Source organism: Nomascus leucogenys, chromosome 4 (genome assembly GCF_006542625.1).
Source record: "Nomascus leucogenys isolate Asia chromosome 4, Asia_NLE_v1, whole genome shotgun sequence".
Lineage (NCBI taxonomy): Eukaryota > Metazoa > Chordata > Mammalia > Primates > Hylobatidae > Nomascus > Nomascus leucogenys.
This window is the reverse complement of record NC_044384.1, coordinates 33,520,549-33,546,836: the sequence shown is the minus strand read 5'-3', so window position 1 is coordinate 33,546,836 and position 26,288 is coordinate 33,520,549. Positions and strand designations below refer to the sequence as shown.

Below are 26,288 nucleotides of genomic sequence, written 5' to 3'. Positions count from 1 at the left end.
TTTGGGATGGCATTCACATTTTCAGATTCAAGTAATTGTTAGCCTGATTATTTAAAAATCACTCTTAGGAAACTACCACCATTCTTCTTAAGAAGTAAAACATGGTAAAAGTATGTGAGGAGGAAAACAACTGTGGCTTCAGATGTTTTCCTTCCCTTTGCCCTTCCCACGCCAAAGCTATCCTAAAATGGATATTTAATGTGTGGTATTCCTGTGTATTTCTTTATATATTTGTACCACATCTGTTATGTATCTAAATAAGCATGTTTTTAAAACTAATTGGTATCACATTGAAGATCATTTGAAATGTGCTTTTTTAGTTAAACATTTTATGAGTTTTGTTGTTATTATGTGTGGCTCTAGTTCATTCATTTTCCACTGCTATTTAGTATTCCACTATATGAATATATCACAATTTACCCATTCTCTTGTTGGACATTTATGGTGCTATTTTAAGTGATACTGCTCTTAACATTTCTTTATGTGTTTTTTGGTGTATGTGTATGGTAATTTCTCTAGGATATAGTTAATATATAGAGAGAGCATTTGTGCATATTGGACTATAAATTTTATGTAGGTTTCTGTATATCATAGGATGCAGTAACCACTGCTCAGCAGATCCCCATGACATTTTGTTATGAAGCTTATTGGCTCTTTCAAAGGCATTTTTTTTTTCTCTTAAATCTGACAATACTGGTATGTGGGTAATAAATAAAAATAATACTGTAGTCTTGATGTGATTATCATAGTGGAGCTCATCTTGTGTGGACAACTGAATATGCTTACAGTGTCTCAATAAAATATTAATAGAATTTATGCTTAGGAGCCAGTTAATAGTTTTGAGACTTGGACTATTAGTCAGATGGTCATTCTTATGATGTGAGTGTAAGTTAAAATTGTAGTGGTGAATCTGGATCCTGTCTTTCCCCTTCACAGCAAAATAACAAGCCTAGTTATTGAACAGACTATTCAGGGGTTCACTTTAATCAACAGCAGCATCTCAACCCAGGTCCACAGCCCCATCCCATTTAGGATCACATAGGTATGCACTAAAGATAGAGTAGGTTGCCTTTTTCCAAGCAATTAGATGATTATCTTACATCCAAAATATGTATTTAGTTTTAGTTTTAACCTAGGCAAAAGACTTGAATCACATGCAGGGGTTAAAATGTAAGTTGAAATTAGAGAAGCTACTGATCAACAAAAGACCTAAATTTTCCATTTCAATTCTTGCCATGTGTTTGCTCTTTTTAAATTGATGCTGGAATTGAACACTGTAGTGGGTGGTTTTGAACCAGTGGCCACTTAGAAACTGCATGCCCTCAGGTAAATTATATAAAGCCTCAGTTTTCCCTGTCTACAAAACTGGGGCACAACATTTATGGTATCTACTCCAAAAGGTTATTGTTACCACTAAGTGAAATACAGTGTGTTTACTACGGAGGACAGCACATAGTAGGCCCTCAGAAATGCTAACCAGCATTATGTTAATATTAATATGCTGAAGTAGACTGAGTAAGGAAGTGATTAATGGCTCAATCACTGGATTTCTAATTACTCTCTTGCACTGCAACGAGTTGCTCTTGCTACGAGCACTTCTTAAATTTTGCCAAAGCGTAGAAATTACCCAGTGTGCTTATAAATATTCACACTCCTAGGTTTCTCCCTGATGATTCTGTCAATAAATCTGAAACGGTTTCTGGGAATCTCTTTTTAATAATAACCTCAGGTAACTCTTGTATCCAGCATGTTTAGGAAACTGTATTAATATATCTGAAAATGGCTTCATTTTTGTTGCTAGTAAGGGCTCACTGCAAACATAAATGTAGTTGGGGCAAAAAGAAGCAGAAGTCTTGGTGAGGAAGGCTTATAGGTGTGGTAAATTGACCTTATTTAGGATTTTTTTCCCTGGGAAGTTAAAACTTTAAATACCTTATCTTTTCCATCAGCCTTCTTGTCAAGAAGGTAGGCTCTGAGCGTTTTCCCCATCTTTACAATAGGGATGGTAATCTTGATTTGTCCCTAACATGGTAGCAGTACAGAGAAATGAATCCTGGGTTTCCTGTTCCTAGTGTAGGGTTTTTAATAATCAGACCAGAATGGCCGTGTTTCTGAATCAGTATAGTGAAGGAGATGAAGTATGGTCATGTTCTTCATGTTTATCTGCTTCAAATTGATGGTAAGATTTTAGATTTTTTTTTTTTTTAAAGGGAGTCTCCAGTCACCCAGGCTGGAGTACAGTGGCGCATTCTGGGCTCACTGCAATCTCTGCCTCCCAGGTTCAAGTGATTTTCGTGCCTCAGCCTCCCAAGTAGCTGGGATTACAGGTGTATGCCACTGCGCCTGGCTAATTTTTGTATTTTTAGTAGAGACAGGGTTTTACCATGTTGACCAGACTGGTCTCAGACTCCTGACCTCCAGTGATCCGCCTATCTTGGCCTCCCAAAGTGCTAAGATTATAGACATGAGCCACCACACCCAGCCAGATTTTAGATTTTTGACCTCTTCCTTCACTCCTTTTTTTTTTTGATTCCAGCTCTGTCGCTCAGGCTGGGTGTGGTGGCAATCTCCGCTCATTGCAGCCTCTGCCTTCTCTTCTTGCCTCAGCCTATCCAGTAGCTGGGATTACAGGTACCCGTCACCACGCCCAGTTAATTTTTTTGTATTTTTAGTAGAGACCGGGTTTCACCATGATGGCCAGGCTGGTCTCGCCCTCCTGATCTCAAGTGATCCGCCCACCTCTGCATCTCAAAAATGGTGGAATTTTAGGCGTGAGCTACTATGCCCAGCCCTCTTCCTTCACTTTTTAAGGTTGTTTAACATGCTCTTTAAGGAACTAAAAGTAGGCTGGGTGCTGTGGCTCACGCCTATAATCCTGGCATTTTGGGAGTCCGAGGTGGGCAGATCACAAGGTCAGGAGTTCGAGACCAGCCTGTCCAATATGGTGAAACCCCGTCTGTACTAAAAAAAAATACAAAAATTAGCCGGGCATGGCGGCATGGGCTCCTGTAGTCCCAGTTACTCGGGAGGCTGAGGCAGGAGAAGTGCTTGATCCCGGCAGGTGGAGGTTGCAGTGAGCCGGGATTGTGCCACCTCACTCCAGCCTGGGCGACAGAGTGAGACTCTGTCTCAATAAAAAAAAAAATAAAAAAACCTGAAAGTAGTAATTTGCTGTTTTTAAAGCTAAATGAGTAGTGACTTAAGATGTTAATTTTTTTTTTAATGCCTAGCATGCGACTGTCATACAGTATGTAGTATTACTTTGTCTTCGGTGTGTTGCAAAGCTCAGGCCTAATTCTTACCCAATGGATTTACAGTTTAAAAAGTAGCTGGATTATTTCCTTTAAAGACAGAAAGAAACTGTTTTCCATGATAATTTAGTTACTACTTTTTCTGTGCTTCTTTTTCTTACCCTATTTTGGTAACTACCTTATCTTGGTAACTTTTTCTTACCCTTTCTTGTTGAAAAGGTCTGTAGTGGGAGGACAAAATTTAGAATTTTCTTATATAGTGACAGAAGTTATCTTTCCAAAGACCTACACAGGCAGAGACCTACACAGAGACAGCCAGCTGTCACAATAGCTAAATATAAGTGCTCTGCTTTATTTTCAGTTTAATATATGGTAATTGTGGTATTTACATTTTTCTCTACAGGGCTTGTTCTTGTCTTAGAACTGGAAAGGATTACTACCACTGACAGTATTTGAAGAACCTCATAGCATCTTTGGCTCACTTTTCTGTATGCTTTAGGCACTGTTCTGCCATTGGAATCCTGTGAGGTCCTCCATGGGGGGTGGAGCGGGGTAGGGAGGGGCAGAGCAGAAAAGGCCCAAAGGCCAGAGAATGTCAGGTTTTGTACTGGAGGTCCCAAAGGAATGTGTGGCATGCTGAAGAGGGTTACAGTGACAGAAAAGGACTAATGGTCTTGGCTCTGAAATAGAAGAAGGAAGAGGCAGAGGCATCCCAGAATGCCTTTGGTGTCTCTTGTAGAGCACGGCATCTCATTGCCTTGGTGTGGGTCCTAGCTGATTTGTTTTCTGTGTAGCACAATTTCTCTAAGGCTCTGGCAGGAAATTTGGCAAATGTCTCACACTATTAGTCTAGAAGTTCTTAACATTCACCAGGCAGTCTATATTTAGCACCCCCATCACTTTCTCATGCCTGTTATTTTATCTTGCACTAGTATTTTGACCAAGCATTACAGATAAGAGCAGACCCCAGGCCAGGGTCTATAAGGGCAGACCCTAGGCTAGGCGCGGAGGCTCACACCTGTAATCCCAGCACTTTCGGAGGCCGAGGCAGGTAGATGACCTGAGGTCAGAAGTTCGAGACCAGCCTTACCAACATGGCCAAAACCCGTCTCTACTAAAATACAAAATTAGCCTGGCGCGGTGGTGCATGCTTGTAATCCCACCTACTCAGGAGGCTGAGGTGGGAGAATCGCTTGAACCCGGGAGGTGGAGGTTGCAGTGAGCCGAGATCACATCGTTGCATTCCAGCCTGAGCAACAAAAGCAAAACTCCATTTCAAAAAAACAAAAAAGCAGACCCCAATTTTAAGTGACCAGTTTTAGCATATCATCTGGGTTTTGTAACCATGTTAAATACCAGCAGGTTTGGATTGCAATTTTTATGGCAAAAATTGCACTGCCAGAATTGTTTGGATTATCTAACAATGTGGAAGGAATATTACTAGTTTCTGGATCCATAATGAATGAATAAAGTTAGAAGAATCTGAAATATTGGTGATGGTACCTTTTTTTTTTTTAAAGACAGGATAAAATTAACAGAAGTAGCATAGTACCTTTTCATTTCATAAAAAATAAAGTGATGATATTTCTAGCTCTGGAATAAGGCTATTGGAGGTGGTAAGGTGAGGATGGCAGGGGTCCTAGTCAGTGAAGACTGGTTATTCAGAAATATTGATAACAGATATTTCACAAAACATTCCTACTAGAGAGGGTAGAATTATAAATTAGAACGATGGTTATAGGAACTGCGCAAAGAGATACTAAGAATTAACTAATTCCATCATATTCTTGTTGTATTTTCTTAATTACCATTGTTTAAAAGTATTGAGTGATCAAGGAGGAAGAGTTTGGTTATAGTCACCCTGCCTGTCTACAGTCTGCCTTTTTAATTTAGTTTAATCAATTTCATTTATTTATTTTTAGGATCCCAACAGGCTGAACCCCTTACTGTGAGTCTGCCACAAGTGGCTTTTAGTACCTCTTGGAGCTCAGCTCCTTGCCTGCTTGCTTATTGATTGATTGAGATGGCGTCTCGCTCTGTCATCCTGGTTGGAGTGCAGTGGTGTAATGTAGCGCACTGCAATCTCCGCCTCCTGGGTTCAAGCACTTCTGCCTCAGCCTTCTGAGTAGCTGGGACTATAGGGGCGTACCACCATACCTGCCTGATTTTTGTATTTTTAGTAGAGACGGGTTTTGCCATGTTGGCCAGGCTTGGTCTCAAACACCTGACCTCAAGTGATCTGCCCGCCTCAGCCTCCCAAAGTGCTGGGATTACAGGTGTGAGCCATGGAGCCCAGCCCAGCTTCTTGCTTCTTAGTGAGTAGGCACAGACAGTTTTGAGGTGGTTTTTCACATAAATAATGAGTATTCATGATAGCAGGACTTGTAAATAGAGAGACTAAGACAGGTGCCAGGACTGTTTCATGAATGAGTAACAATCATAGAGTCAGTAGATGGCAGTGAAACGGTAACCTCCTGGAAGGCACTGCCTGCTAGTGTTGGTACATGAGGATGGAGATGAGTAATTTATAAGTGATCTGCATCCCAGCATTGGGGGTTAAGAGCAGCTTCCTCTTCAGAAGACTGCAGAGGAGACGTCTTCAGGAAGGTCAGTCAGGTTTCCACAAGGAGGTGGAGAGAAAGTTCAGGGTATTTTACCATGGAGTTGGCATTCCAGAAGGCAGTGGTAAAGTTGTAGGAGGGTGAGCAGTGGGTGGCTGGAGCAAAGGAAGACAACAGAGTTGGGGACAAGATGGCAAAAAATGGATGATCCTAGGTGCTTGTATTTTGTAGGTAGCTAAGAGGGTGAAAGTATAGTGTTTTACTTCTCATAACCACTGGTTTTCCTTCTACCCCTCCTTACTGCTTTTTCCTTTTCCACTGTAGGCTTTTCTGTACTCTTTGTTTTTTGTTGTTGTTGTTGTTGTTGGTTTGTTTTTTTGTTTGTTTGTTTGTTTTTTTGAGACGGAGTCTTGCTCTGTCGCCAGGCTGGAGTGCAGTGGCACGATCTTGGCTCACTACTGAAACCTCCGCCTCCTGGGTTCAAGCGATTCTCCTGCCTCAGCCTACAGAGTAGCTGGAACTACACCCAGCTAATTTTTGTATTTTTAGTAGAGATGGGGTTTCACCATGTTGGCTAGGATGGTCTCCATCTCTTGACCTCATGATCTGCCTGCCTTGGCCTCCCAAAGTGGTGGGATTACAGGCGTGAGCCACTGCGCCTGGCCTCTGTACTCTTATGCAGCTACTTCCACCACACAACTTTTCTACTTCATTGGACCAATCCCCCATCCCTTTATCAGTCCTCTCCCAGCTTCATGTCCTTCCCTATCAAGCCTGTAGGCCCAGCTGTCCTTTGCCAATGTCACTTGTAGAGTTGACTTTTCTGTTGTACTTACCTGGCAGAGTCTGATCCCTGGATGCACACTTTGAGCCTGTATCCACCCTGCTAAGCATAGCTGGAGAAAATCACTTTGTTACAGAGTTAAAGGTTGCCTTAATTTCCTAGTCTGCAGCTTCATCCAGGCTCTCAGCGTTTCCCAGAAACTCCCCCTTTTCCTTAGGCAGCATTCTTTTTTTTTTTTCCTTTTTTGAGACGGAGTCTTGCTCTGTCACCCAGGCTGGAAGTGCAGTGGTGCCATCTCAGCTCACTGCAAGCTCCGCCTCTCGGGTTCACGCCATTCTCCTGCCTCAGCATCCCGAGCAGCTGGGACTACAGGCGCCCGCCACCACGCCCGGCTAATTTTTTTTTTTTTTGTATTTTTAGTAGAGACGGGGTTTCACCGTGTTAGTCAGGATGATCTCAATCTCCTGACCTCGTGATCCACCCCCCTCGGCCTCCCGAAGTGCTGGGATTGCAGCCTTAAGCCACCGCGCCCGGCCTTGCATTCTTTCTTCGAAGTGGCTACTTTGCTTTTCTACACCTGCCCACACCTACTCTCTGCAGATGGCCTTGCCATATTCTTCAAAATTCAGATTACCTCAGCTTTCTGCTGTCAAACCTATTCTCTGCCCTTTTGGAATATGAACAGGTCTCTCTCATTGTTAAAAACTATATATATATATATATATATATATACACACACATACACACACACATACATAAATACAACATACATACATACACCCCTCCCTCAAGCCCATATTCCTTACTCAGTACCATCCTATCTCCTTTTCCTCCATAGCCAAACTTCTTAAACTGTGTTTGCTCTTCCTTCCCTTTCATTATTCTTCAGATTGCTTTGCTATATTGGCTTTCTCCGAGGCTGGAGTGCAGTGGTGCTATCATGGCACACTGCAGCCTTGACCCCCTGGGCTCAAGCAGTCCTCCTGTCTCAGTTTCCTGAGTTGCTGAGTCTATAGTTGCACACCACCATGCCTAATTCCGCACGCCCCCGCCCCACCCCATCTCTTAATTATTTATGTTCATCAATACTTGGGTTGTGTTTTCTAGACCACTTCTACTCTTCAGGATGATCTTTATTCTCTCACCTATTGCTGAGGATTTAACAAGTCTGTATTTCCTCTTAGACCTCTGACCTGAGCTTTAAAACAGTACCAGTTGTACCATTGACTGTCATCTACTAACTCCATGATAGTTTCACTCATTTATGAAACATTCCTGGCACCTGTCTTAGTCTGTCTTTGCTTGCAAGTCCTGCTATCATGAACACTCATTATTTATGTGAAAACTTAAGTTATGTGAACTGCTTATTGGACATATTAAAGGCACATTATCATCATGCCCTAAGCAGCCACACTCAGCTTTTATTAGTGCACTGAATGGCACTGTAACTCTATCCATTTACCTAAGTCAGAAACCTAAGCATCATTTTTGACTTTCTGTGTTCTTTCATTTGCCTAATTCCCAACATTACTAACCCTCCATTCGTACACACACACACAGTGTTTTCCATTGTTTTTTTTCCTAGTTCAGCCACAGTCATTTCTCACCCAGGAAGCTGCAGCAGTCTAACTGGTTTTGTTGCCTCTAGTATTTCCTGTCCTGCTTGCTATCAGTTTCATTTCTATACTCTGAAAGGAAATTCTTTAAGATGCAAAACCAGATGACATCACGCCTCTGCTTACCCTCTGCTTAAATCGTTCAGTGGCTTCCTACTTCTCAAAGCTAAGTCCAGACAGCTTACCATGATGTGACCTGCTGACTTTGGTAGCCTTGTTTCTTATTACTCTTTTGACTGTTACCCCCAAATCTCACCAAACTTTTATACCTTAAAGGACAACAGAATGTTCTGTATGCCACTTCCCCTCACCTGTGCCTACTTTTCCTTGAGAACCCAGCTTCCCTGATCACCCTCAAGTCTGGTGAATGTTCCCTATCAGAGCAGTTTTCAAGCCATAGTGTAATAGACTGCTTTTTATTATCTCTGCATATATTGCAGGTTCATTGAGGGTAGAGACTATGCCTGCCTTGTTCTCCATAGTATTTCTAGCACTTAGCACGGTACATAGCATGTCACAAGTATTTATTGTAGGTACAAACAAATAAACAGTAAAGACCGTTTGAATTATTGAATATGGAAAAGTTGAAGGCTATAAAGAAGAGAGTCTGTGATTTTGTATTCTTCCTTAGCAGTACAGTTGGAACAGTGTGTATGAGGATAGCCATAACCGAAACATTGAAGTAGAAATTGGATGAAGACTTGGCCACAAGCAAAGTATTGGGGATCAGAACAAGAATCTAGGTTTACGAAAGCAAGACTTAAGCAATTCCATTTAAGCAGCCTCCCTAGATTTAATAAAACAGGGTTTTATCTGGTGAATGCCACCTTTAGTGTGCTTATAGGGTCCAGATATGTGCCCACTGCCAGTGCCACATAATCTGGATTACAAACCCATGCAGACTGTGATATATAATCTCAATCACTGGTTTAGCTAGGAGCCACTCTAAGCATTAAAAATTTTTCATATGTATGCATCATTTTCAGTCGAAGAATAAAAGGTAAAAATAGTACTAAAGAATTATGAAAAAGACCCACAATCATATTCAAACTTGATTATTTTTCACAGCTTTACTCAGAATCTACATATTTTTATAGTGTTATGTGTAATACTTTATATGTTAGTGTACATTTTTCCAAGTTGCTACATAGCACTGTAATGAATATCTTTGGATATAACATTTTGCTTATTTAAAGGCTAAAGAGTAAATTATTAGGGATGGGTTTATAGGGTCAGAAGGTATAAAAATTGTAAGCCTTGCTTTGAGACTGTCTGTAGCTTTCCAAAAGGTTTACACTCAAGGGTGACAGGAGTATGAAAGTACAGGATTTGGCCAGGTGCGGTGGCTCACGCCTGTAATCCCAACACTTTGGGGAGGCCAAGGTGGGCGGATCACCTGAGGCCAGGAGTTTGAGACCAGCCTGGCCAACATGACGAAAGCCCATCTCTACTAAAATTACAAAAAAGTAGCCGGGTTGGTGGCGGGCGCCTGTAGTGCCAGCTACTCGGGAGGTTGAGGCAGGAGAATTGCTTGAACCCGGGAGGCGGAGGCTGCGGTGAGCTGAGATTGTGCCATTGCACTCTAGCCTGGGTAACAGAGCGAGACTCCACCTCAAAAAAAAAAAAAAAAAAAAAGGTACAAGATTTCTCAATAACTTTGAAGCACTGGGTTGAGTAAAGGGAGAAGAGAGTTGTATGTAAAATTTTCTTTTCTTTTTTTTTTTTGAGACAGAATCTCCCTCTGTCGCCTGGCTGGAGTGCAGTGGTGCGATCTCGGCTCACTGAAACTTCCGCTTCCTGGGTTCAAGCAATTCTGTATCATCAGCCTCCTGAGTAGCTGGGACTACAGGCACGCCACCATGCCAGCTAATTTTTGTATTTTTAGTAGAGACGGGGTTTCAACCATGTTGGCCAGGATGGTCTCGATCTCTTGACCTTGTGATCTGCCCTCCTTGGCCTCCCAAAGTGCTGGGATTACAGGCGTGAGCCAAAATTTTATTTTCTTTACATTGGTTTAGTTTAGATTAGGTGTTGTGTAGATTTTTTTTAAATAGGGAAATAATTTTATATCAGATCACAATATATTTAAATAAAAATACCCTTTAGAGAGTAAATGAGAATTTGTACTCATTGCAACTCTGTTTATTCTGTGTTAACTCCTAGGTATTCTAAAATTCACTCTTTTAAATCAGAACATTCAAGAGCTGGTACATAGGCCGAACTATTTTAGCTCTTGCTAGAATTGTTTTTAGAGCCATGTACTTTGATGCCACGCCATTAGCCATTATTGAGAGTTCTGTGAAGCTCATGTTTTCTGTGATGTTGGAGAATGTGTTTTATTGCATCATATAATATATGCTTTGGGAAGACTCTTGTAAGGAAGTCCTTACATGCCCCAGTGCCACAAACTGTTATGTTTTTCCAGAGTGTGTGGTTTGTTTCTAAGGAGAACTCTCAGCAATGTACAAGTTACATTTCAGTTGCTCAGAGCCAAAATTGTGATTTACCTCCAGCCTTCCTTTTTAGATGTAGTTTTGGGTCAGATTTTGTCAAATCTATGTTTCTTTAGAGAGAACATATGCTAAATCTTTCACAAAGCATCTCAATATAAATATGGTATTAGTGATTACTTCTGTTATTCTATATGTGCCTTTGGGCTTTTCCGGTTTAGAGTTTGGTTCTATTGAAATGATAAGCAGTAGAGAGCCCCACTGCCTTCTAGGTGGTTATGCAGGTTGTTTAAAAGCTGACTGGAGTTGAATGCAAAAAGCATTACAGCATAAAATATATAGAGTTTATTATGGTTTGGGTAGACAGATATAGGTATTTACCAAGCATTTAAATGTTTTTATCCTAATAAGTAGCGAGTGAGAGACTTTGAGTTCATACTTTTATATACTGCCATGTTGTTTGAATATACATCATGAGCATATATTCTGTTTATTTTTTGAACAAAGAACACTGCCCCAGCTTATTTGACAGTTTTGCTGTGGCAAGCTCTCACAGAGTGATTCTGTTTCTATGACTAAACCTAGATGACAAATCTGTCAATGAGTTGTTTCCACTGTTTGTGAGGAATAAAATTATAGTGCTTGTTTTTTTTCCTCCCCTTCTTTCTCAGGTCATTTGGATCCAGGATTCCTAGCAAGTGACAAAACATCTGCTGGCAATGCGCCACTCAATGAAGAAATTAACATTGCCTCTTCAGATAGTGAAGTAGAGATTGTGGGAGTTCAGGAACATGCAAGGTAGGATACTAATTGGAGTAGTCTGATATTTTAAGTTATAAATTCTATTTTAACCAGAAAACAAGTTAAAAGAAAATGGTAGACTTTATGGCATAGCTGGCATGAGTGAATGGTGGGAGCTCTTGGTTTTGTTTGGTTTAAGAAATACTTTTTGTTTAGACATGATATGAGCCTTAGAGTGTGTTATATATTGTCTCATATCAAGGACATTTCAACCATACATGGCTGTGAACTAGAGCTGATGTTTTTTTCTTTTAAGCAAATGTTTAGTTAACTTGACAGACTTTTCATTTAAGGCAGAAGTATCACTGTACTTTTTTCTCTCACGTTTATACTTTCTTGCCTTTCACTTTACCTGGAAATATACTGGGAGCAAACAGTTGGGAAACGTGCATCTGACATCATGCCTCTTGGACTGGTTTCCTAGAGCAACTCCTTGTCTTTCATTAGAAGCAAACTTGCAAGTTATTTTGGTCTGTTTTTACACAGTATATTTCTAGTAATGCTCATATAACTAAGGGAGTCTTGTTTCTTAGGATTAAAAAAAAAAAACCCACAAGACATCAAGTTGGTGTGTAGCATTATAAACATAATTTTATGAAGTTTGGCATTCGTTAAGGTAGGGGTCGGCAAACTGTGGCCCATAGGCCAATTCTGGCCTGCTGCCTGTTTTTGTCTGGGCTGTGAGCTAAGAATGATTTTTACCTTTTTAGATGGCTGGTGGAAAAAAAAAATCAAATGAAGAATGATACTTTGTGACATGTGAAAATTACAGGAATTAAAATTTTAGTCTATAAATAAAGTTTTATTTTAACAACCGTGCTTGTTCATTTTATATATAATCATTGATGTCTGTTTATGCACTCCACTGGCAAAGTTGAATTGTTTCAACAAAGATTATATGTCCTCCCCAAAGCCTAAGATATGTACTGTCTGAAAAGTCAATACCTTTGCAGAAAACATTTGCTGACTCTTGCTTTAAGGTATGTTCATCATAATTGGTTCCAACCCTTTCAGCGATATTCTTCTGACACATTCTGGAACATCCTCTCCCCACCTCCCCTGCCGCACATGGACACACACACCCACCCCCCAAAATTTAGACTTTAGAACTTGTGTATTTTGTATAAAGCAAACAACTTTTCTCCCATGCCACAAGAGTGAAGTTGTGATTTTCTGATAAATGGGTATATAACGTAGTGTATTCATTACTTGGCTCTTTGATCTGATTTTACTCTGGTTACCCAGGTAATAAAACACATTTGCCAGCATTTCTTCTGTCTCTTATATAAAATACAAACTTAAAAGTATAGAGTGGAAATACAGATACATGTACGTTAAGGGTACCTTTTTCTAGAGAGACCTAAGTATACTTTGAGAGCATTTTTCAGTCAAATAATTGGAACTTTAAGGATGTAGAGTTAATTTGTAGTTTAACATGCTGTTTCCCCAAAAGTGGCCAATTCTGGCTTTTTTGGAACTAGTCTTGTCCTAGCACTTCATCCTCTATTCTGTATTTATACCTTCTGTATTTATTCTGTAAGTGTGCCTGTAAGGCTGCTTCATTTTTTCTTTTTCTTTTTCTTTTTTTTTTTTTTTTTTTTTTTGAGATGGAGTTTCACTCTTGTTGCCCAGGCTGGAGTGCAGTGGCACCATCTTGGCTCACTGCAACCTCTGCCTCCCAGGTTCAAGCGATTCTCCTGTCTCAGGCTTCCAAGTAGCTGGGATATCAGGCACGCGCTGCCACACTTGGCTAATTTTGTATTTTTAGTTGAGATGGGGTTTCTCCATGTTGGTCAGGCTGGTCTTGAACTCCTGACCTCAGGTGATCCACCCACCTGGGCCTCCCAAAGTGCTGGGATCACAGGCATGAGCCACCGTGCCTGGCCTCTTTTTCTTTTTCTTTTTTTCTTTTTTTTTTTTTTTAGTGATTATTCTCCCTATTCTGGTGGGAAAGAATTTTTATTTTTCAGTCTTTCCTTTACTCTCTGTTTTCTGCCTTAATTACAAATTTTTTCCTATTAAATTCTCTTCCATTTTTCTGTTTAGGCCGACTTACCTACCAGATGAGAAAGTTAGAACTACTGATTTCTTCCTTTACATCAGCGTATTTTTGCCTTTGGTTTATTTCACCATTGTTGCTTATGATATAAATTATCCTTTTAAGCCCCATGTCAGGATCTTTCTAGACTATTGTATTTTTAAATTTTAGGGTTCCTACCATGATACCCTGCCCACTGACAGGTTGATGTGGGTGAATTATCTTCAAATGTGCCAGGGACATATTATTCATTCACCAACTTCCTTTTGAGTTACATTTCAAATTTTAATTCATTGTACTTATGTGTTCCTACTTAAATAGGGAAGGAATAGGTAGTAACCTGTATTGTTTATCTAGTCTCTTACTCTGTGCTAAGACATATCACTTGGTCAAGTTCTCTATTAATTTCTAACTCATCTCCCTTTTTATTGTTTCCTTATGCCTAGAAATGTTACAGCATGAACCACACTTATTTTTAGCTTCTTTGTTCAATGTTTCTTCATCATTAAATGTTTATCTTCTTTTTCTTAAAAAAAAAAAACAATATTTTTATATCTGGAGTTACAATTATCATTATATTTCTATTAAAACCTGGAAATTTAAATTCTCAGTTCTCCCCACCCCTAACACACACAATCCCTATTCTACACTTGAACAAAGTGACTTTGTCTACATTTTAAATAACGTTACATTATTTTCAAGGATTTTTTCTTACAGGCTCTGAAGCATAAAGCTGTGTTTTATTCTTACTCATTGGTTTGAATCCCGGGAAATCGTATCTTGCAGGTGACATCCATTTTAAAACCTCAGTGGTGGTTAAAATTGTCCGTATAATGGAATGTAGAGTTTACAGATTCTTTGGGGTATTTTTCACTGACTCCTTTATTATTTTGTGAGGGTGTCTCTTACATTGATCTTGGGTCTAGGACTGAGTCTTTCTGACGTTCTTTTCCCCCAGCAGCTTCTGTATCAGTAGCCTGATAATCTTTCAAACATTGGGATTAAAAAGCTGAGAAGCAAGTAGGAGAAGAGGCTTTCTTGTTGGTTGCTTCAGAGTTGCCCCTTGGCTGCCTGTATCTCATCTGGAATTTATTTCTTTTACAGGTCTAGGGTTGCAGTTATGAAGTATTTATGTGCTTCTGGCAGGGTTATCGCTTGGAAAAAGGTTTTAGGTTTTGATCCACATCTTTTTGTTCTCATTTGATTTGCATGTATAGAGTAGATGTTTTGTTTGGATTTAGTTGTCCTGTTCTTATTTTTTCTTTTCATATTCTACATTGTTGTTGGGTTTTTAAGAGTTTTTAAGAACTCAGATTTGGTCCTTGAGTTGTTCTCTGGAATTGTGGCTGCCCTGACTTGTGTTGGGTGCCATTTTTCCATATTGGAAGCATTTTGTTTGGCCTTTGCATTCAGTAATTCTAGTTGTGATATGCCTCCCCCCCTCCTTTTTTGATAGTTATTTTTCTTTTCTTGCATGCTAATATCTTCCCCTATTCTTTTATTGTAGATTTTGATGTATTCATTTCTCTTTTGTGTATCTTCTAGTCTTAGACTAGAAAGCATGCTTTCTGAGCTAATGGTTGAACACATATTTTATGATTGCCTTATATTGCCGTGTTGAACTCCTGGTGTTACCTTAATGTTATTTCCAGATGTTAATTTTTGGACAGTCCAGTTTCACAGATGCTCTTTGCTAGTGAGATGGAGACTTTCCTAGCATCTCTAGTTCTTCTGTGCGCACTTAATTTTGCCAAAACTTTTAATTTACGAACCTCAGGCCAATAATTTTTTTTTGTCTTTGGTCCTGTTATTTGTTCCTTCTACTGACCTCATTGGTAATTGCTCTAGGAAGATGAGTACATATAGCACAGATCTGTATGTTATGGAACTGTGTTGAAAAACAGTTCCTTTTGGTATACCTGTTTTGAGAACCTCATTCTAGTCTGTTAATCCTGTGATCATTGGTGTTAATGTTGGGTTATTCCTCAGCAAAATAATTGGTGTAGGAAGCTGTATTTGAGACACATTGCTTCATAGGACCAGTTGCTAATTTTTTTTTTTTTTTTTTTTTTTTTGAGATAGAGTCTCGCTCTGTCGTCCAGGCTGGAGTGCAGTGGTGCGATCTCGGCTCACTGCAACCTCCGCCTCCTGGGTTCAAGCAATTCTCCTGCCTCAGCCTCCCAAGTAGCTAGGACTACAGGCGCACGCCGCCATGCCTGGCTAATTTTTTGTATTTTAGTAGAGACGGGGTTTCACCATGTTGCCCAGGCTGGTCGCGAACTCCTGAGCTCAGGCAATCTGCCCGCCTCGGCCTCCCAAAGTGCAGGGATTACAGGCGTGAGCCACCATGCCCAGGCCTGTTGCTAACATTAACTCCAAAAAAACTAGTGAGACAGATGAGTGTTTCCCTACAATCACAAGGATTCATTTCCTCTTCAGTTAGGAAAAAGAAGTAGAAATGTTATCTAAGGGGTCACCTTCAGGCTCTCTGTAAATGAGAGTAAAAATGATTAATTTTAATGTTGTTTTCTTAGAATAGTAAGCTAACTATATCAAAAGTTGACCGTCAGAGCACGCTGTGTGTGTGTGCGCGTGTGTGCCTGTGTGCACGTGCACACTTCATTTCCACTGTGCAGCCTTTCTGTTAATATTAGTGTATGAAGAACAGGAAATTATTCTATCAAACCATAATGTTTATAATGTATTTTTTCCTAACATTTTGGGAAGCGAGACCCAAGCATTTTCTTGGTTATAAAATGCAAAATATGGCTCTAGGTTGTGTTTCATACCTGTCACCAATTGTATGCAGGTTAAACGCTTTGTGAGAACAAAGCCTGTATCTGCACTAATACAGATTAGTAATACAGTTGATTGGACCAATTAAAAACCAGCTGAGTATGTTCCTGCCTCATGTCTTTCATGATACAGAAAAAGCATATGTGATAATACATGAAACTCTTTATTTTTTATGTTGCCTCACAAAATTTCGAGCGTCTTGCATCCATTATAGGACCACTCCAGAGGCTTAACAACCATTGTGCTCCCTCTTTCTCCTGAATTTTTTTCCCTATCTGGTATAAATTTTTGTGTAATGTATATTGTCTTATAAAATAGTTGAAATATTTCTCTAGCACCCTTCTGTTTACTAGATTGACTGTTTTTTCCCTCTGTAGTTAAAAAAATGTGCTAAAAACCTTGTTCTGTCCTCATCCATCTCCTAACTCCCATTTTATTCAGTGTGTTTGAGATCATTAAAGTAAATGATTTTTGTGAATATTTTATTGGCTAATAACACATACAGATAACTAATAATGTACCTTTAATTTTTGCAAACTGCTTATACCCAAGTAACAAGCACTCAGATCAGAAAACAGAAGTCACTCTGAGCTTTCTTTTTTTTTTTTTGAGACAGAGTCTCATTCTGTCACCCAGGCTAGAGTGCAGTGGTGCAACCTCCGCCTCCTGGGTTCAAGCAATTCTCCTGCCTTAGCCTCCCGAGTAGCTGGGACTGCAGGCGCATGCCACCATGCCTGGCTCATTTTTGTATTTTTAGTAGAAACGGGGTTTCACCGTGTTAGCCAGGCTGGTCTTGATCTCCTGATCCCATGATCCGCCTGCCTCAGCCTCCCAAAGTGCTGGGGTTACAGGCGTGAGCCACCGCGCCCTGCCATTCTGCACTACTTTCTAATTACAACCTCCCCCTTTTCTTTTCCCCTGTAACTACTATCTTGACTTTTATTTTTTTTATTTTTATTTTTTGAGACAAGGCTCAGCCGCCCAGGTTGGAGTGCAGTGGCATGATCTCTGTTCACTGCAGCCTCGACCACCAAGGCTCAAGCCATCCTCCCACCTCAGCCTTCCGAGTAGCTGGGACTATGGGTACCCACTACCTCACCCAGCTACTCTATGTGTGTGTGTGTGTGTGTGTGTGTATGTGTGTGTGTGTGTTTGACAGAGATGGGGGTTTCACCATGGTGCCCAGGCTGGTCTTGAACTTGTGAGCTCAAGTGATCCTCCCGTCTCACCTTCCCAAAGTGCTGGGATTACAGTCATGATCCACTGTGCCAGCCTATTCTGACTTTTAATGATAGTTTTGCCTGTTTTTGAACAAATCTTAAAGTCACTGTTTAGCTTGGAGGACATCTTAAAGTCTTCCTTAACATTCCTGACAGATGCCTCAACGATTACTTGAGTACTTAAAAGGCAATTCATTCCATTTCTTAGTGGCTTTGTTCTATAGCAGTGATTATCTGAAACTTGCCTTCTAGAAACTGATTCATGGTTCTTAGCATGCTCTCAATGGTTTTGCCTTGAGCATGAAATAGTATCTTTCATGGTGGCTTCCACCTCACAGTGATTCTGTCTTTGGGAATCCCATGTACAACTATTAATAATTAGAGTTAGGAAAGCTTTTGACCAAAGATAGTATCATCACGTTCTCCAGATAATCTAAAATTTTGAAGTAGGAGAAATAGAGAGGGTTAGGGGTTGTTCCATCATCTTAGGCTCTTTGAGGTGCCTAGTGTCCTACCAATAAATTCTCTTCATTGTTTAAAGTAGCCTAAGCTGGTTTTTGGTAACTGGAACCATTTGTAACATAACTACAGAAGTGATCTATTTTTAGATAGTTGAAGTGCCCCATCTCCTATTCTGTCTCCTTCAGCCATTCCTCAGTAGGATATAAGGTCTCTAAACCTCTCACTCTCCTAGTTCTTTTCCTATGCCAGACACTTTCTAAACTCTTCTTTGCCGCTTATTGAGTGGCCCTGGGAACCAGGCAGTGCTTCTTTCAGTCAAACATGCTGTAGTAACTTCAGGTATAGCCTGAAGAAGGCATTGTTATTCAGTGGAAAATAAACCCTTGAGTGGAGACCTAATTTTACTCCAGTTCTATACTTAACTTGTTTAAGAGCCTAGGTGGTTGTCTTTTGGCCTAGGTTTTTTCTTCTGTATAGTAAACAGATTAGATCAGATTTTTTAAAAAGCCACTGCCTGACGTTACATTGTATGATTACTTAGTGAGCAATACAGATAAACAATTGGGACCATATACTTCTTCGGAGATGTTTTTAGAAATTCTGCCAAAGATTACATTGACTCTCTTTGCCATTTGTTGCCTGAATTCTTACCAGGCTTCTAGCCAGCTTGACTTCAATTAGTGCTTGTACAGGTGAGCTTTTGAATTGTCAAGTAACTTTATACTTCTAAATTGTTAGTTTGGGCCTATCTTTGTACTCTGATGATTCTCGCTGTGTTTTGCTGCACCCAATTTAGTACACACATCTGTAAAGCAACAACATGATATGGAAAGTGTTGGACCCAAAATCAGACCTGTCTTCCTTGGCCTATCACTTTCAAGCATTGTGACTCTGAGCAAATCATGTAACCTGTTTAAGCCTCAGTTTCCCTCTCTGTAGAGTGAGGATAGTAAATTCCATGCTTACCTCATAGGTCTGTCAGAATTGTCCGATGAGATAATATATGTGAAACCGCTTAGTAAATGTAGTGTTCCTTTGGCCTTCAGTCTCGTCAAAACCATTTCTATAAATGCTGAATGGACTCCTTTGGCTGACATTTTTCCATGACTACATGGTCACTTAATATGAATTTATATAATGGGTTGAACAGATGTGAATTAGACATTGGGCTTTATGTCCCTTATTTTACTGTCCCTATTTATTTCACTAGCTAATCTTTGAAAAGGTAGTAGCCTCTGGGTTAGTAACTACATAGTCCATCTCTGGACAGATGATGGGCTTCTGGTACTGTAACAAATTTGCGTTCTGCCCTCTGCTCTGGCCCTAAGAGATCTGTTCTTAGGAATTTTTCTTAGTAAGGGAGAAGTTACCAGGTTAAGCCTTTGTAGGACTAGGGCATGTTTGCAGGAGCTTAAGGGTCCTTGGGGCAGTTTTGCAACCGAATCTTGTCCATTGTTACCCTAATGTTCTTTTGAACCTGGTGGTGTAGGTAGCATTAAACCAAAGCTGAAATTCTCAAGTGGCCCAGCATTATTTGTTGCTTACAGATTGTCAAACAGCTGTTCAGGAGCCACTGTGGTAGTTTAGTGACTAGACTCATGCCACTTGTTACTTCTCACATAAGCTACCTGAGGGCTGGTCAGGAGGTTTAGATGAGAGGACATAGCATTGGTTACATGAGTTGCCTACCTTCCTCTCAGTTGAGTCAGAACTTAGTGTTTTGGCCTGGAGGTTCACAATTCTGTCATTTGACTGGAATGTGGAATTCAAACTGTCAGTGTTTCTGAAACAATTTTATTTCAGTGAACTCTTGGTGTGACTTGCTAACAAGGCAGTTCTCTCCCTCTGATAGAACCCTTTTAGTGGATCTAAACTGAAGATTCAGCTGTGTTACTTTCACTGAACCAAACTATAAGCGATTCTGTTGAATGAACCAAGTGCTTCTGTTGTGACCTTCAGGACAAGAGAAATCCTTTATTCATGAGCTATTACTTACAGACTTTTAGAAATTTAATCTGTGAAAGAGTATTACTGTCACTGTCTTTGAAGGCATTATTACCAATTATAAAGCTTATTTTAAGAACAAGTTTTAACTATTTTTCTTACTGTTTGATTTGTTCAGACTTAAGATTGTTTGGGCATCATAACTTTGTTCTGGATTTATGTGTTGCCCTATCATGAAGATCCCAGAGGTGTAAATGAGTCCAGAGAAACATCCTGTCACCCATGGTCAGTGACTAATCTAGACACAACTCAGGAGTTTCTGGCTGAGATAAGACCCTTGGCCTTTTTAAGGCTAAATAAACTGAGAGAGGGACCAAGTGGGGTGTGGTGAGAGAGGGAGGGAGACAGAGATGGAGGGAAGGATATTGATTGTGGATTTTATGAACTTGAATACTAGGTTTATCTTAGTAAAAATGTTGATCAGTACAACTGAGGTCAGATTGTCTTCTGTTTTTCCTGTGGTGGAATTAACCATGCTTTTGTTCTTCATCTCGATTGCAGGTGTGTTCATCCTCGAGGTGGTGTGATTCAGAGTGTTTCTTCATGGAAGCATGGCTCGGGCACGCAGTATGTTAGCACCAGGCAAACACAGTCATGGACTGCTGTGACTCCCCAGCAGACTTGGGCTTCACCAGCAGAAGTTGTTGACCTTACCTTGGATGAGGATAGCAGGCGTAAATACCTACTGTAATACAATGTCACTGTGTTTCCTCTGCACTGTTCCCTTCCACTTCCTCATCCTCTTTGTGACATGGAAGTTCATTGTCATAGCTTCAGCTTCAGAAGCTGTTTGTGGCATTTGTAGGATTCAAACTCATGGAAAATTCCCTCCTTTCCTCTTTTTTTTAATTAAAAGAAGTCACTTAGGAAAATAACTTATCACAGAGAAAAGAATTTCTTCTTTCCCTCAGTAGGAATATAGAATGATGAATTTTATTAGACAACTTTATTTTACTTGGTGACTTTTAATCTTAGGAAACTCTGCCTTCCTTTTAGAATAATATTTTAATTGCCAGGCAACATGGGTTTCAGTTTTTGAATCTTGTATTTATTTTTCTGTATAATGAAATTAATATCTAGACTTGACCACTATCTGCCCACCCCATTGGCACTCCCATCTTAGGGCATTCGCACACATATCAGTCAGGTCCTTATTGGCACCTAGTAGGGCATGTGCATTGAAAAACTTGTCCTTAAAAATAGAAGACAGAAGTATTAAAATTATATTTTCTTTTATTTTAAGTCTTCTGCCTTCTTTCTTGAGTTTGCTCCTGTTGACTTCCCTCAGCACAGATAATTGACATGTCCCTTTGTGTTTATAAATACTACTAAGGTGACCTAGTTGGTCTCCTTGTTGCAATAATTAATAACTCTTTGCAAAATGTCTCCTTTGAGACAGAGGCATTTCAGATAGATACCCACCATGAGGTTTTCTGGGCATCTGAAGGTATTAAGAGTTCAGTAGGAAAAATCTCTCTCCCTCGGCTTTTTTTCTGGTTTATCAAATAACAGGTGAACATAGAAACCTGTTGGGAAGAATATGAAAAGTTATGTGGCCTCTGAGGCTACAGGCACTTGCAAATCTGAGAGGAAAGTGCCGTCTTTCATAGCCGGTCTCTATATAAAGAGTATGTAGCAACAACTGTTTAACATCCGAGATGAAGTGGACCTGATGCTGTATTTGGGTATTTTTCTCCTCTACCTTCTAAAAAAAATACCATAAGAAGAATCAGAATGTACCATAAGAGATCAGATGCAAAGCACGTTAATGTCATTGGTAAGTTTTACAGAATCTAAAAGGATTAGCAAAGGTTAGTAGGAGCTTCAGGGAATTCAGGAAATGCCAGCATTGGAATTTTGTGGCATTAGTTACTACCTTCTTTCTTATATTATGTTGTAGTTACTAGTGAATTCTTTTAAAAGCAATACCTAGAGTTAGAACACTATGTATTCTGCACAGGGGGAGTGAAGTAATATTGGCTTAGAAGACTTCACCTTTTGTTTTTCATGGTTTTTGTTTTTTCTTTGTTTTTGTTTTTGTTTCCATTGTTACCGTTGCTATGGCCCTTTGCCTCTCTCTCCAAATCCCCTGGTGGCTCTTCTTATCATAAGAGTATGAGAACTACCATTTTCAGTTTTCATTCAGCAAACAAATTTACCAAGTGCCTGCTCTGCATAAGGCACTGTGAGGGTTGGGTGCTCTGGGGGCTGCTGAGATGAATGACACACACCCCACATACACATGCATCAGCGTCTGCCTGCCTCCACCTGCCCGGCCTGTTCTTCTTCTTCTTCTTCATCTTCTTTTTTTTTGTAAAGACAAGTTTATTCCTTTACCCTTCTTGTTGCATTAGTTCTCCTGTATATTTCTTCTTCCACAGGAATGTATTTGTGCATATGTTCTTTGATCTTCTCTGATAGCATCTCATTTGATCTGGCCTCTGTCCATCAGCTTTTATTTTTTTATTTTTATTTTCTGCTTTTATTAGATCAAGCTTTTAAGATCATGAACCTCCAGTTTTAGCAACTCATATATCAGTCTCTCACGTGGCCACAATTCTAGACAAAAACCAAAGACCCAGAGGCCAGAGCAAAGTAGGACCTTCTGAAGACTCACTACTGGTGTATCCTTGGACCTTCACATTTTACTTTAGGATTAATTTATTGAATTTTACTGTTACACATAGTTTTTGACTTGAATTAAAATACTAGACAAAGCAGAAATGTACAATTTCTGGTCTGTGTTTTCCGGGAAAATCATAGAGAATAGAGTGGATTATGTGACTTGAAGTTTTTGCAGCTTATTTTTTTCCCCCACTATCAGGGCAGAGGCCCATTTTAATGAATGTTTTTGCATGACCTGTTCTTACGTTAACCACGTATTTTTTTTTTTTCCCAATTCCACACAGCAGGTGATTTCCCGTGACATATTTTCTTCATAGTCCCTAATATAGTCATCCTCTACAGAGTTGGCGTGCTGTGTGCACTGTGGATTAGGAACAGAGTGGAGCTGTAACCAGTCTCTTCTCTGGCCATTTGCGTTTATCTCAGCGTGCACTTTTCCCTCACTTATTCCTAGTCCAGCTCCCAACTGCCTGACTTAATGGACCAGAACAGAGATTTGGATATTAAGATGCAGAGGGAGAGGGGAAGGGATGGTAGAGATAGACAGCTCTCCCCTACTAGGTTGGGACACTTCCCCTAATAACTATAGAGAGACTGTGTTTCAACTCTTTTCATTGCTGTTTCCAGAAGAGTGGAGAGTGTGGTTTCAGGCAAGGTATTAATGATACAATTCCGTGGTATACAACTCCTGTGACATTTGAAGTTTCTTTTAAAGGGATTTTTCTTAATCAAAGTTTTACATTTGGTAGCATAAGTAGTTCTTTATGCTTCACAGGACATTGTCTTCAGATTAATCTCTCTGCTAAAATGGTACACGTGGGTCACAAATTGGTTTATGCCACTGACTTGGTTAAGTTTCCATCCCCTCCAATTTGTGAAAAACAGAGCAGTGACCTAGCTGTTGCATCATCATGACTGCCGTATAACCTGTAATTGCTGCTCTCCAGTAATTGTCTTTTCATTTTAATGGTAGGGGCCAGACTGAATGAATAATGCATTCTTTTTTATTCAATTTATTTCATTCAGTTTATTCTTGGCAATCAAACATCCCATAAACTTCGCTTTTATTATCAATTATGAATATGAATAGTCTGGTTTACTAATTTAGTCATTTGTTCATCTTTACTTTTAGCAGATTAGCACCATAACTAACTTAAAAATAAGTTTGTTACCTGCTTTTTATACTGTCACAAAGGTTTTTGAAAAAGCTGGGGACACTATTTTGTCTTTTAGTTTTAAACTTTTTTTAAGGCAAAGCAAGCTCCCCAATCCCTGTTCTCCAATATGTGTATGATGTGACTTCCATGTAGATATAAAAATGATTGTGCCCTAACCAAACTTCCTCAGATTGTGCACTGTTTGTTTAAAATAATCACGTATTTTAGTCTGATGCTGTTGTATTTTTTCATTTTATTTAAAACACTACTTACTTCTTATTCTCTTAACAAATTTTAAAAGGTAGTGATCTTAAAAAAAAAATCACTGGATAACTAGGAAATATTTTTGTTGTTGTTTTGTTTTTTAAAGAGTACAGAGGCCATTGAAGCCTTTTGCTCCTCTTACCGTGAAAATGAAATGTTAGCCATTGTATGGCTAGGAACCAATGCACTTGGCAGTTAATGGATCTGCTGTTGCTGGAGTGTGAGCGTGGACTTGATGCAGTGACGACAAATCATTGCTTAGAATTAATGTTTTCAAATGTGCAACTCTAGTTTTTAAAACAAAATTTGGTTCTTTACATTCATTATTTCGTTTTTGTTTCCCTTTAGTATTTAATGGTCTTTGGAGAAAAAATAATAAAACAGAGTGTTATATATATATTTTTTGGTGCAAGATAAGATTTTCTGTTTTTTGAAATAAGTCTGTAGCATAAAGGTTAAACTATTTTAAGACAATAAAATAGAGTGTATTTAAACAATGATATCTTCTGAGGTTTTTTTTTGCTTTTTGTTTTTTGTTTTTTTCCCTATCTGCTTCAGTTAATTAGGTGGTACCTGGAGCAGTTTCCAAGCTACCTTTTAAATATGAAAGTGGATTCTATTTTGTTAACAAGTCTTATAAGATGTCTGAGTTTTCAAAGCAAGAGCTGTATCCTTGCAAGGTTACTTGCAAAACTACTCCCAAGAAGTTTTGCAAGTAACCTTGGATAATTGTTGGATCTTGATAAAAATAGCTTTGCATTAGCTTTCCTGTAACCCCTACCTGAGATTTCAAAGAGGGCCAAAGACTTATTGTTCTGGGTACCTTTACTCCTAGCAACAAAACTTCACTGCTGGTTATTACTTTGCAGAGACCAGAGAGTCAAGGTAAGATGCTGCACCAGCATGCACTTTGCATGTGGTTAAACATTGAAGCAGGTATAGGGTGTTTGAAAAATAGCCTAAATAAGTTTTTCCATAGTTTGGTTCTATTTTCAGATTTTTAATTTGGTTATTAAAATGATAGGAACTACCATATTAACACCTCATGATGTTTGTAACTTATCTTCACATAAAGGGGAATGAGAAACCAGGGAGAGTGAAACCTCTTTATTAAAACATTCAACTCCTGAATCTCTTAGTTTTCCTCAAGAATTTTTAGTTCTGCTTGTACTGGAAAATGATCTATTAACAATTAGGAAACACAATATTAACAAGTAGGAGATATCTTCAGATTTTTGAAATGGTTCTTTTATACCACCCCGTATCTGAGACATAGACATATTAGTACCTGTAAGAAACTCTTCTTTGGCTGGGTGCAGTGGCTCATATGCCTGTAATCCCAGCACTTTGGGAGGCCAACGTGGGCAGATCCCCTGAGGTCAGGAGTTCGACACCAGCCTGGGCAACATGGCGAAACCCTGTCTCTACTAAAAATACAAAAATTAGCTGGGTGTGGTGGTGGGGGCCTGTAATCCTAGCTACTCAGGAGGCTGAAGCAGGAGAATCGCTTAAACCCAGGAGGCAGAGGTTGCAGTGAGCCAAGATTGCGCCAGTGCACTCTAGCCTGGGCGACAAGAGCAAGACTCTGTCTCAAAAAAAAAAGGAAAACTCTTCTTTGACTCTAGAAGGAAACTGTTTACCTAAGATCTTACATTTGAACCCTTTTGCCCTTGGATACTGCTTTTGAAGAAGAAACTAGGCACAAGTAAGTAATATAACCTGTAGCTAGTGCTTTATCTCATTTGGGCTGCTTCTTTCTGTTCTTTTGCAGGCATTTGGCCTTTGCTTCCCTTATTGTTTTGTTTTTCAGAGTAGATACCAACTATTTATAATTATAGTCTAATGAGAAAAATTACAGATAAAGAATCTTTACCAAATATATATGTATCTCTTCAGCTCCATTTTTGCAACCTAAGTAAAGTGAATTTTTTCTAGGTTTTGTTTTAACCACACTTGGAACCAAGTGCTCTATGAAACAGCGATCCTCCTAGGTCATTGGTAGGCACGATTTTTTTTTTTTTTTTTTCATGATTCCATGATTGAAAGCACTGATTCATAGAATTAGAGAGGTTCTGGCCTATGGTGGAACTTTGGTTGGGAGAATCTGCCTGGAGCAGAAGAAAGCAACAGTAAGTAGTGGTAGGAGCAGTGAGTTCAGAAAAAGATGCAAGTAATGATCATGAGTGTTAGAAATTTGGAAAGAGCACCCATTCACCTGATACTCTCTGTTGGTTTAATTCATTGTACACGCGATATGCC

The 26,288-nt window shown here is 39.5% G+C and overlaps 1 protein-coding gene across 2 annotated transcripts in view; it reads left to right on the top strand.

The window, feature by feature from the left end:
• The window catches only part of C4H18orf25 (chromosome 4 C18orf25 homolog), a 94,428-nt gene extending 69,902 nt beyond the window's left edge, over nt 1-24,526 (top strand). For both annotated transcript variants that reach the window (XM_003267540.4, XM_003267541.4), the window contains 2 exons: nt 11,334-11,460; nt 20,485-24,526. In XM_003267540.4, the coding sequence (XP_003267588.1) occupies nt 11,334-11,460; nt 20,485-20,674 (317 nt within the window). In that variant the 3' untranslated portion in view covers nt 20,675-24,526. The remainder of the gene's footprint in view (nt 1-11,333; nt 11,461-20,484) is intronic.
• Nucleotides 24,527-26,288: the final 1,762 nt, after the last annotated feature.